This window comes from Siniperca chuatsi, linkage group LG10 (genome assembly GCF_020085105.1).
Source record: "Siniperca chuatsi isolate FFG_IHB_CAS linkage group LG10, ASM2008510v1, whole genome shotgun sequence".
NCBI lineage: Eukaryota > Metazoa > Chordata > Actinopteri > Centrarchiformes > Sinipercidae > Siniperca > Siniperca chuatsi.
In genome coordinates this window covers 14,592,486-14,604,575 of record NC_058051.1, presented here as the reverse complement: position 1 = coordinate 14,604,575, position 12,090 = coordinate 14,592,486, and the positions used below count along the sequence as shown (strand labels likewise).

Sequence of the window (12,090 nt, the reverse complement as noted above, 5' to 3'; positions counted from 1 at the left end):
GCAACATGGTTATAGTATATGTCATTGTGGACATTATTTTGATAGACCTGATTATAGCCTTGAACTGTTTTCTGCTTGAATGTGTTTTTTTACCCAGTGAAATGTTGAGGCAGTGTGAGCTTTGGTGCTCATTCAGAGAAAACTGCGGTGCCGCGGTAGAGTTTGTTGCAGGTTCATGCTGATAAGAGGCTGATTAGTGAAACTGGAAGCAATATTTAATTGCTTCCAGTTATAGAAGCAACCTCTCTGTATGAAAACAGATCTTTTCATGGAGCAGTAGTGTTGGCTCATATTTGTTAATGGGGATGCTGTACTCAATCTGTGTCATAACCACAGAGAGAGAAAGACACTGATGCTGAGTTAGCTACTGCATGTCTGTTGCATTTGACATTTTGTCCTCTGGCTTTATTGGACAACTGTGTCATTGCCTTATGCCAGTAAGAGGTCACGGACAGTGTGAAATTACTGGAAATGGCTCTCCCCTAAAGCACTAATTAGTGAGCTTGGAGGTTTTATAGCTTTCTAGAGGAGCTTTCCGCTTCAAGAATTTTTGCCTTGTTTACATGCGTTTACCATGGCAACAGAGTCACAGCAATTTAGTAGTTGATTGGGCGTTGGCTACCAGCAAGACGTTCATTGTTTTCAAATAGAACAGTGTTTTGTCTATCAACTCCCTTTCAAAACAGGATTTAAAAAAAAGATGGTCAGCAGTGTTTCAGCAATTTAGTCTCAGATTTGCTGTTGGCTTGAAGCATGAGGTTCATCATTTCCACATGTAAAGAACACAGTGTTTACTATTCACCATGCGCCATGTCATACAGTATGTTGAAATTAGCTGAAGATAATAAGAGCTTTGGCTTTTCATTCAGTATCTGCAGTACAACTGTGTGCTCTTTGAGGAAGGATTACATCACACACTGATAAAACAAATAATTTCCTTTTTCAATCCAAATGTTCCTTAAAACTGTTGAAGAATTTCTTTCTGAATTTGAAAAACAAGAAAGGTAATAACTCATAAAGTGTGAGCCAGAGGAGAAATTAACAGTAAAACCAGCAGTGTGTGCATGGCTCAGTGCAGGAGAACCTAAATGCAACATGGCGGACTATTTCTATTGTACTTTTCGTTCCTTCCTTGGCTGCCTTATCGACCTCATGTCAGCCTGTACAGCAGAGGAACAACAAGGAGAAGCAAAGCCCAAGTGAAGTCAGGCTACTCTTACTTATTTATGTATCTATTTCTGTATTTATTCATTACTCCCTCTGCTTGCAGGGTTCCTAGTTGTGGGTTGCCTTTTGATCCAACTGTGAGCAGCGTGACAATAGTATTTCCGTTGCTCATAGGAATCAGACAAAACATAAAATGTACACAGAACAGATCCATATTCCTGCTTTAAGCTTTGGGTCCTAAAGTATAGGTATTTCCTAAATCAAAGACTTAACATTATAATTTCTTTCCTGCGGAGCATCAGAGAAACTTTGCCTATTCCCTCTTTTTCTCAGCATTTTGCCCAAGTCCATACCTTACTATGCAGTGGTTGTTGAATATTACATATTGCCTGGAAGTGTTTGAATGTTGCTGTGGGCCACCTGTGCAGGTTGGAGTAGGCTGTGTGTTCAGGCTGTTGTCTTGAGAGCAGAGGAGGGTACACTGTAAAGCTGCGAGCACCAGATGTTACACAGCGCTTATGACCTGTCTCTCTCTCTCTTCACTGTCTCTCTTGCTCTCTCTCTCTCTCTCCTCTTCCACTCCTCCACCTTCACATCCCTGCTGTCTGTCTGTCAGCACTTTCCCAGTGGTGGTGTGAGACATGGCGTCAGGGTGCCTGGGCTGCCAGCTTCTGCCAGCTCACACTGTGACCTCCAGCCCCGCCACCTCAGCTCCGCGTGCCAATGCCACAGCAGGCCACTACTGGACATTTATACTGAGCCGACTCCCTGTGCCAGGAGAAGAGTCTTTTCATGTTGTGTGGACCATTTTGAATAGTAACACCGACTGTAATGGTAGAAGGGAGCACAACCTTTTCATAACAAAAGAAAGACTCCCAACAACTAATCTGGCAGACTGGAATACTGGCCATTTTACATGGCCAATACATAAAGATTTTAATTATTGTGAAAATGTAGAAAAATTATTCACAATATATTGTAATATTAAGGGGGGGGGGGGCTATGATAAGTGATATGAATCAGTGATTAGTGTATTTAAAATGCTTAGGCTAGAAGCATTGAAAGAAAACAGCAGTAGAAATTAGGGCTGGTTATTGCCTGAAATGTGTCTGTAGCAACGAGTATCAAAAAGTTTCAAGTATTGAAAGCTGACATTGAATGCTTGGTCAGAATCTTGAGTTTTTTTTCTCCCCCATCGTTTGATCAGATATTTCTTGACCTAAATCAGGATAACAATATTTTCACTTAAAAGTAGTAAAAATTGGATTACTACCGAGTTAGCGGTATCATCGCAGTAATGTTGGATACCTGTAGTATCCATGGCAGACTTTGAGTATTAACACACATTAGTTATCCCAGTGTCTGGGTCAGAGTGTCTGTCCTGTGGTGGGGGATGACTATAGACCAGTGTAGGGATGAGCTGCGGATGAGATGATTGTCTCCGGCGTGCACCTGGGTGATAAGAAGGCAGCTCATGTCCTCCTTAACTATCAGGCCCGACAGCCACAATATAACCCCCCTCCATCCTCTCCTAGGCCCCCGTCCTTCCCAGCTAACCCTGGCCTTAGGAGCTCCTTAGGGAGCGCTGACTCAGGTGACTGGGTTTTAAACATCATCTCCATCCCCCTCTTCATTTTCCAGGGCTTGAGTATGACCTTGCCTCCACCCAGAGAAAGAGAGGGGGAGGGGGTTGAGGGAGGGCAGAGGTGGGTGGAGATAGGGCTAGGCCCTCATTAGCCCAAGCCGAGGCGGGACAGCTCAGGAAAAGTGCACTAATTACCCCACTAACAATGTCCTTGCCGTTCATGGCTTAGAGCGGCCACTTCGCCACGGGATAATAACCCCATCACCTCTCTGAGAAGTTCAGGATGGCATTATCATGATCACTTTAAATGATGGACACAGGGTGGTGTTATAACGCAGCCAGCTGATTGATGGATTTGGCTGCAGTTTCTCACAGTGGAGCATGTAACTACAGTGTGTGTGATGTGTGTTTTGTTGGAGTCACTGGCTGACGCAGATACATTATTATATGACTTGAAGCACAATCAAAAAACCTTCCCTGCATCTCATTTTCTTTTTGAAGAAAACCATTGAGCTCTCAGACACAGATAGCTACTAATTTTAGTAAGTTACACTCCAAAAAAGAAGTCTGTCATTAGTCTAAAAAGTTTGCAGTCACAGTCCAATCAAGCATCTCTTTGCTTAGCAACTGGTGGTGATTGTTTTGTCTCAGACTGTTTTTTGAGTCATTGCTTCTCTGTGACTGAAAGGTGACCGGTGAAGCCAGCATGGCCAGCATTAGGCCCTCTATGCTTTCCTTCATCTTTTCTGTTAGCGTGTGGAAAACAGCTTGGCGACCGACAGCCTGACATTACAGCTGGAGCCTGTAATCATGGGACTGTAAAAACCCAAATCCAGCAGCCGCAAACAGTGTGGCCTCGTCATAGTGGTGGCAGCTAAGAACCATTCACCGCTTCTGTCCAATAAACTGTGCTTGCTGTGTCATACCAGACCCCCTTCATAGATGATTCTGCTTTCAATAAAGTTGCCAGTTAAGCCTATAAACGACATTCCTGCTGACACGAGAGGATGCTGATGCCATCAAACTGACATGTCTAAATACTGCATGTTTTCAGGCTTATTTTGTGGGCAAAATTAACTTTCCTGTTGTTTTGGGCTTTGGAACGCTCTTCCATGTAACATGTATGTCACAGTCATTTAACACTAAATGATATATATAGATCGTAAGCTAAAAAATCCCTGTACCTCTCCCTACCACTCAAGCTGTTTGCCATTACACTGTAACTACACTTGTACTGCACTGCTGCTATACTCCCCTCAAACTCTATTTCCCATCATTATGCCATTTAATGCGATCAGAATGGTAATCAGATTGCAAATGAAATACCTCCATGACACAGTTGTGTGGGTCCACTGGTGTGGGGAGGTTAGAAAGGTGGCTGGTGTGCAGCATTTGGAAGGGCAGAGTGGCTCCAATCAGATCTGGGCCTAATCTGTAAACCCTCCTCCTTCGGGTGCTGAAGGGCAGGACAGGGTGTTTGAGAGACTCTTGTGGACAGTTTTGTTGTGAAGGACCTCCTGCTGAAGTGTAGGCATGGCAATAGAAAAGAAGATCTGAGGCCCTTTTTTTCAGTTGCCAGTGTCGTATACCACAGATTGTGTTGTCTTTTAAATATTACATTCCTAATAAGTAAGTAAGACCTATTCAAGGCCTGATTGCTAATTTGTTTTATCTTAAATGTTCATAAACTGACTTTTCACATTATTCAATTTCTCTAAAACAACCATTGGTGGCCTGAATTTAAAAAGAGCCATAATCAGGTTTTAAGCTGCTTATGAGTTGTGAATATGTTCGTTAATACATCTTAGTGTGGAAGAGGGATGAGACCCAAAAGTGCTGGATGCGGTAGTCTGTCAGAGTGCATTACACACCTCAGAGCTAAGAGCCAGTTGACAGGACAGCCACTTGTTGCTGCTGAGTCTGTGTGGAGGTATGCATTTTAGAGACAGTGCTATTTGGATGGAGGATTTAGTGTGTGAAATAGTATGAATTTATGCGCTGCTGCTTTATCACATACTGGTTTGGAATGCGTTGTGGAATTAAGATTGTTTGGGGCTGCTTTTAAACATGTTTATCCTCTCTTTCCTGTGTGTGTGTAACAGTCGTGACAGTGACCTCTCTACAATCATCTCCAACCTGCACCACACCAGACAGCACGGCATGCCCGAGGGCCAGTCAGCCTCTGACCACAACACCAGTACTGGACACACAGGTAGGACCCACAGTAATGCTGTGTGTCTGTATGTGTGTGTATGTATGTTTTAAGGTTTGTCAGGATGTCTTCTTTGTTTCTCTGTCCCTTTTCATCTCTTTGTCTCCTTCCTTTGCATCCAGACTGATGATATATCCCCCTTTACATCTCCTGTAACATATGTAAACGTTCCATTACCCATTTAATTTACTCTAATTTGTGTGATTGGGGGAATTTAACATAAGCTTATTACTCATTCCTGAAGGTCGTCCTCAAGTTGATTACTTAATGTTCTTCCCACATTCTATGCCGCACTCCAGGATTTTTGTTAAACCCCCTGCATTAAATTACCTCTGAATAAATAGCTTTGTTTGCCATTAATCCAGTTTAATGTGAACGAAGGAACCATGGTGTGCGTTTGCTAAGAGCTTTTCATACAGTTTACAGACAGAACACAGACAGCATTTAATCACAGCTATTTGTCAAGTAGCTTGTATGAGGATATTGTGCAGTCATCAAAGACATATGGTTGTAAAACAGCCTCTGTGGATATCACTATTCAGCGATCGAATTACTGTACTGGATGGGTTAGTTGTACCTATTTTCATGATATATGTTTGTGTAGTGTTCTGTATCCCAACAAGGTATGGTTGAAGGAAACGGTGCTTCACCACCAACCAGTAATCATATTATTGCCTGTTAAAAATGGTATATTTTCAATACTTATTGAAACAGTTTTGAACTGGTGTATGAGTCACACGTAGGTCCTGAGTTTTCTGGACAACTATGAACTTGTCTCAACTTTGATTTTGGCACTGATTTTACAATATGTTTCAAAGTTGTTACAGGCTCTTATATTATTTATTCCTCATTAAAATGTTTGTCTGGATGTCTTATACCGTTAGCCAGAGGCACAGCAAGTGCCATAATTATCCCAGACCCAACACCTCCATACCCTCTCTCTGTGTGCTCATCTCCTCTGTCTGCCAGATTAATTGTCCATACGGTGCCTGTGATATCAGGCAGGGTGGGTGGAAGGTCAACAGCTAGCCCAGCCAGTGTCTTAAACCCCAGTTTGGGACGGATTTCCACCCAAATACTGTCCTAATCAGCTGCTAAACCTAATGGAGAAATCGGAGCCCTGAGTAGTTATCTTAATGGGGGAAGACACAATGGGATTGAAGGGTGATGGAGGAGGGGGTGAGCACAGCGTGGCCTAAGTCAGAGGGGGTCCAAGACCCTAAAATATGTCCGTTTGACCATTAAAGGGAGATTTAACAGGCTGCATAAGCGGCTCACTCCGTGTCTGTAAACAAGTCCAATCCGATCAGCCACTGGCTCTAATTCTGTCTGCCAGTGAAATTAGACGCACACACATTCATAAACACATAATTACACACAAATAACACGTAGTTATACAGATGCGTGCCCACGCAAAATCAACACAGGTTCAAATTTGTGTCCAAGTACATAGGTGGGTGTAATGTCTATGAAGTTTTAGAGCAGTGAATTATTTGACTTTGAGATGTATGAAACGGTAAATGCAGCTTGCTGTCTATGATATTGTGTTTACTCTGTTCTGTCAGTCAACTCTCCTATTTGACTTCCAGAAGTCTTTAACGTCTGTCAATGAACTGTGGAGGGAGAGAATCCGAGAGACAGGGAGGAAGACAGGAGAGAATTTAATGAAAAGAGAACAGAAAAGAAGGAAAAGTCTGCAACAAAGAGAGACTGAGATGCAGTGATGGTAGAAACATTTGGAAATAGAGAGACAGAGGAAAGAGAGATGAATGAGTGCGGTAGCGGTATCAGGGGAGGGCAGGCGGCAGCTATGGCGGCGGGCGGCTCCGTGTGTTTGTGTGTGTGCGTGTATGTGTGTGTGTGTGGGTCAGGAGGAAAGGGAAGCAGGCTTGCCGGGTCGTCTCTGCGCCGGAGTGGGCCGTTAATTAAATCTGAGGGACAGACAGGAGGGCTGCATCCCTCCCTCCCTCATTCGCTCTCTCACTCCCCAGCCGCTGGCTATTCGGAGGCTCTGAGAGGTGGAGGGGAGGAAGGAGGAAAGGAGGGAGGGAGGGGGAGAGCAGGGGCGCCGACGCTGAGAGTCTGGCTGCCTGTGGAGACTGTAAACCGTGGCTCTGCGGTCAGACCGGAGACTCAAACAGGCAGATAAGGTGTTTTGGACCGCCACTCTCTCTCTCCTCTGCTCCCACCACTCAGACTCCCAGAAGCAGAAGCCTGTTGGTGTGTGTGTGTGTGGTTGGGGGTTGTAGCAGTGCTTTGGGGCTTGAGCACATTTTTGTGTGTGTTTGAGTGTGTGCACCTTTCCGTGTGTGATTTTAAATGCCTGGTTTTAGATGTTTGCTTGCGTGTGAATCTGCAGGCCAGCGTGTTTGTGCAAGACCTGTTTTTTCAAGCTGATTGTGAGTGAGGATTGCTTTTAAAGTTTTACCAGCTAGTTATCACATGATTAGCATAGACAGGCAATTCCAAACGAAAGTAAACACTCCAGGATTTCTGATTATAATAGCTCTGTCATACAGAAGCAAAAAGGGAAATGTGGGTTGTAAATATTTTAAAACATCCCACTGCTTAATAGGAATGTAATTTTACTGCCTTAACAAAGCTCTTAGGGTTATTGTTCATAAAGACATGCTAATGCTTCTGTCAAGAGATTAAATTCACAGATGATGAAAATAAATATTCCAATAAATAGTGAAAATAAATACTTTTTTCTTGTTTTCGGTGCACTTAAAGGAAACCAAATAGAGGTTTCAATCCAGAAAGTCCTGGATTTTTGTGTGTTTTTTTGTGTCTGTGCCATCTTTGGTGCTAAACAGTCATTGGTGGGGTGTTATTTTTTAATTTTTTTTTGCATTTCATCTCACAAAGGTCACTTAATAATCAAAGTGTCAGCTGTACTTCGACACCTTTATTTATTATTAATTATTTATTTATTTATTAATTTTGGTCAAACTAGTTTTTTCTGTTCATCCCTGGTGTTTAGGGTAATGCATTGCTAAGTACCACTTGAGTGGAATCAGATTTCCCTCATCAAAGTAACACAACATAGTATGGTTACATTTTCAGTACTGACATCAGTTAGTGAACTTGTAAAAATTTTGTTACTTGTGTTATAAATTGAATTTCAACAGAATTATTTGATGCTTTTAAAAATGTAATAACCTTTAATAACCTGTGACTTGAGCATTGTTTTGATAGGAATATTAATATGGATATTCTGGCATGAACAGTTGGCTAGCAAAAGCCACTGTAAGCGGACAGCGACAGACAGACGAGCGCTGTGATTACAGAAATGGAAAGATTTGATAAAGAAAGCAGTACATTTAAGAATGGCAGAGGACACCAGGTGATTTAAAACATAGATATACTTGTATTATTTTTAATTTCCTTATCTGAAAGATTTCATTATGAGGTGTAAGTTATGTTCAGGTCAGAAACACCTGTACAGTACTGTTTTTTATCAGAGAACAATTTAATCCCATTATAATAAAGACAAAGTAATTAGCAATTTACAACTTCTTCTAAGTAACATCATAACAATGGTTGTCGCAGCCCAGGACTTATTCTAAACAAGCCACTGTTACTGCTGCTGGAAACATCAGTTCTTGCGCATCACCACCTGTGCACCAGATGATTTTTACAGAAAGGACCTACTGTACCCGAGAGAAGGCCTTTCGAACGACAAAAACAAAAGCTTGCATAAATAGCCTGTAGGTTTAGTTTTTATTGTGTTGCATAACTATACTGAGTTGCAAAAGGGATATTTATATGACAATGTCACAGATTTTCACTTTAAGGTCAGCCATATTTTAGTCGGTTGACTACACATTCACATCCAGTCTTCTCTTCCCATGATCTTTAGTTGTGTTCTTCTCTCTCCACCTCTCTTAATTTCTCTCTTCTGTTGAAAAGACATAGAACATGACAAACAGAGGGGCAGTGTATGGAGCAGTGTTACTGTGTGTGTTGGCAGTGGCGCATCCTCCCCTCAGCGTGAGCAGAAGCGGCTCTCTCCCCATCTCCATCACCCACCCCCATCCTTCCCTCCCTCTTCCAGCTGCATCGGCCTGTAAGCCAATCAATGGCAGGGCTTTCAGGGCCGGCGGGGGCCTCGGCGCATGGAGGGGGGATCAATAAGTTATTAGCACCATTCTGTCAGCTGTAATGTGGAGATTGATCGGGGGGCTGCGGCTGGCGGCCCACCCCACGTCCCCGCCTGTCACCCCCCCCTTCTCTCCGCATAGCCCCCTCCCCTCCCCGGCCTGATAAAGATGACAGATTAACGGAGTAAGAGAGGAATTAAGGAGTCTGGCTGTCTGAGCTGTCACCATGCTCCATGGGATGGAGAGAGGAGAGGAAGAGGACTAAAGTTTGAGGGAGGAGAGGAAATCAGAGAGTAAGAAAGAAAGAGGAATGGTTCGCGCTGGTGGTGTCACATGAAAGAGTGGTTTAGGTCGTGCTGTTTCCTCTTTCTCTATCTGTCCCTCTGTTTTCATCCCTCTTTTCTCTCGGTGGGAGGAACAGCCGATAAGGAGGAACTGACGCAGAGGCTTCTTAGAAAAAAAACAGTTAGCCTGTAGTAGGGTTGCAACGGTATGAGATTTTCACGGTAACATGACTGTCTCAGAAAATGTCACGGTTTCACGGTATACAGTTACAATGACCCTTAAAGGAATGAAAACAGAAGGGTTTTTTGGGTTGAACAAACGCTTTATTATAATTTCACAAAAATATTTTGTCCTTTTTTTTTTTTAATGGAAGTATGTGTAAAAAGTCTCCTTTTTGAAAATGAATAAAAAGATCTGCATGCACAGGTGAGATTCTGCATCCGGTTGCATTTGTTTTTTCAATACCTTAGATAAGCAAATGTACATGGTATGATAACTTTTACAATTTTCATACCATGGTATACCATGAAAGCGGTATACCGCTGCAACCCTAGCCTGTAGACTGTTTGTTGACCAAGAATGGCAAAAACAGGGGGCTATGTCATAGCAGCTAATGCTATTTGCACTTAATTATTCCACTCTTTTGATAGTAAAAATCACAGCCTTGAAGCTAAAATAAAACTCCTGACTCCATAACCACTAATTCTTCAGCAATATTAACAGGCAGGTGATAGGGAAATGCCCGGGGTAGCAAACTTGAATGTAAGCTGTGTTAGTGGGAGTATAAGGGTTAGCATAGACGCTAGCAGAGCTCAGGGTTGGGCATTAAAAGGAAGCGCCGGTGCTCTAAGAAGCCCCATTTAATTGGCTTTAAAAGCTTTCCGCCCTCAAATCTCTGGCCCTCGGGCACTCGCTCAGGAGACGCAGTGTCTTGAGTGAGGTCGGCTCAAGAGACGACTCAAGTGTGTGTGTGTGTGTTTGATCATGAGAGGCTCTGGCTGTGGGTGCAAGCGTGTGTGTGTGTGTGTGTTTGGAAGAAGAGGGGGTTTAACTAATGGGGGTTCTCTCTCTCTCTTTGTTAATATTCCACTAATAGGACAGATGGAGACCTTTGGTGGGTTTTTTTGTTGTTTTGTTTTTTAAAGGACCAGTGAAAAGTAATGTACTGAACATGATTTGAAAATGAGAAGAAAAACAGAATGAGAGATCATGAAGGAGATGACAGAAAAAGTAGAAATTGTGGCATTCAGTATATGTGGTGTGTGTGTGTGCGTGCATGCACACACTTGTCCATTAGCGCTCCCCCCTCCCCTCACTGTCTCTTTAGGATGGTAAAGGGAGTGGATCTCCTCAGGACCTGAGAGGCAACATCAAACACTGGATCATTAGTGAACCTCCTCCCTCTCTCTCCCTTTCTCGTTTTCTCGCTCGCCCTCTCATCAACACCAGGACTCCTTCAGCCGCTCAACAAAATCCTCAGAGTCCTGTCTAAATCTCTTTGTCTCTTTCCCCTCCCTGTCTATCTGTGTCTTGTTATAGAGAAGAAAGAACATAAGTTTGGGTGATAGGTTAAGGGTTAAAGGTCAGACTCCACTCCAGCTTCACTCCTCTGTTGATGACTGTCCACCCGTTGCTAAGGTAACAACAATATCAGGAGTGGACACATGTCAGAAATTGCCAAATGTTGTTTGCTTGAGTATTGCCACGAAATTGTGTAGTTTTTTGTTTTTTTTTTACCCCCTGTTCACTGTTTTTCCGCATTGTTTACACATGCTGTGCAAATGATGAAAAATTGCTTTGTTGAAAAAGAGAGACAGAGGGAGAGAGGAACCATTCTTCTTGAGGGAGGGGGGAAAAAAACGCTCCCTCCATCCCTAAAAATACGCACCGAGAAGTGAGAGAGAGAAAGCGAGAAAAAAAGAATAAGAAGGGAAGCAGTTGCTGCTGTGGCTTGGCTGTCTGTGTGGAGGAAGAAACAGAGTTAGAGAAAAGGCAGAGGTGCGTGAGATAGAAATAGAGAAAGAAAGAAAGAGAGCGAGAGAGAGAGAAAGCAATGACAAACGGCTTTTTCCTTCCTGCCGGCGCTGCGTGCGATGTGCTCTGCATCCCCTCCCTCTCTGATTAGGCCCGTATTGATTTGAGGTGTGTTTGAGGGTCGTGGAGGTGAGGCGATTGGGCGGGAAGGAAGAAAGGGATGGGAGGGGAGGAGAGGAGGAGGAGGCAGTAGGGGGTGCTGTAATTGTACACTAGCTGCTCCTCTTTGGTGGCAGGGGAGAACAGGGAGGAGGAGGAGGCATGGAGGGTGTTAATGGGAGTAGAGAGAGAGAACTCCTGATGGCAGGAGGTTTCAAAAACACCTAGAGGAGAAAGACAAGGAAGCAGATGGAGAAATGAGACAAGAAGATCAGAAGTGTGTTTATGAGGGGAGGACAGCAACAAGAGAGAGGGGAGTGGCTGTCGTGGAGGTTCAAAAACTAAAAATAAACACATGATATAGACATAATGTAGGCTGAGAGCAATTTCTCAAGGAGCTGAGAGGCTCTCATGCACTTTAGTTCTGTCAGAGGATTTTGTGCCAACATCTGGAAAACGAGAAGAGAGGGAGGAAGAACAGTGATAACACTTGAGGACAGACTGGAAAGAGACGTTGGAAGAGACACAGAGAGACAGAGCCCTCCTCCCTCCCTCAAATAGACACGCACGCACGCACACACACACGTGAATGAGCCGGGCAGATC

General features: G+C 43.5%; 1 protein-coding gene across 4 annotated transcripts in view; it reads left to right on the top strand.

Annotated features, from left to right (window-relative positions):
* samd11 (sterile alpha motif domain containing 11) overlaps positions 1-12,090 on the top strand; it is a 51,107-nt gene that overhangs the window by 17,100 nt on the left and 21,917 nt on the right. For all 4 annotated transcript variants that reach the window (XM_044210551.1, XM_044210552.1, XM_044210554.1 and 1 more), the window contains exon 4: positions 4,855-4,964. In XM_044210551.1, coding sequence (XP_044066486.1) covers positions 4,855-4,964 — 110 coding nt within the window. The remainder of the gene's footprint in view (positions 1-4,854; positions 4,965-12,090) is intronic.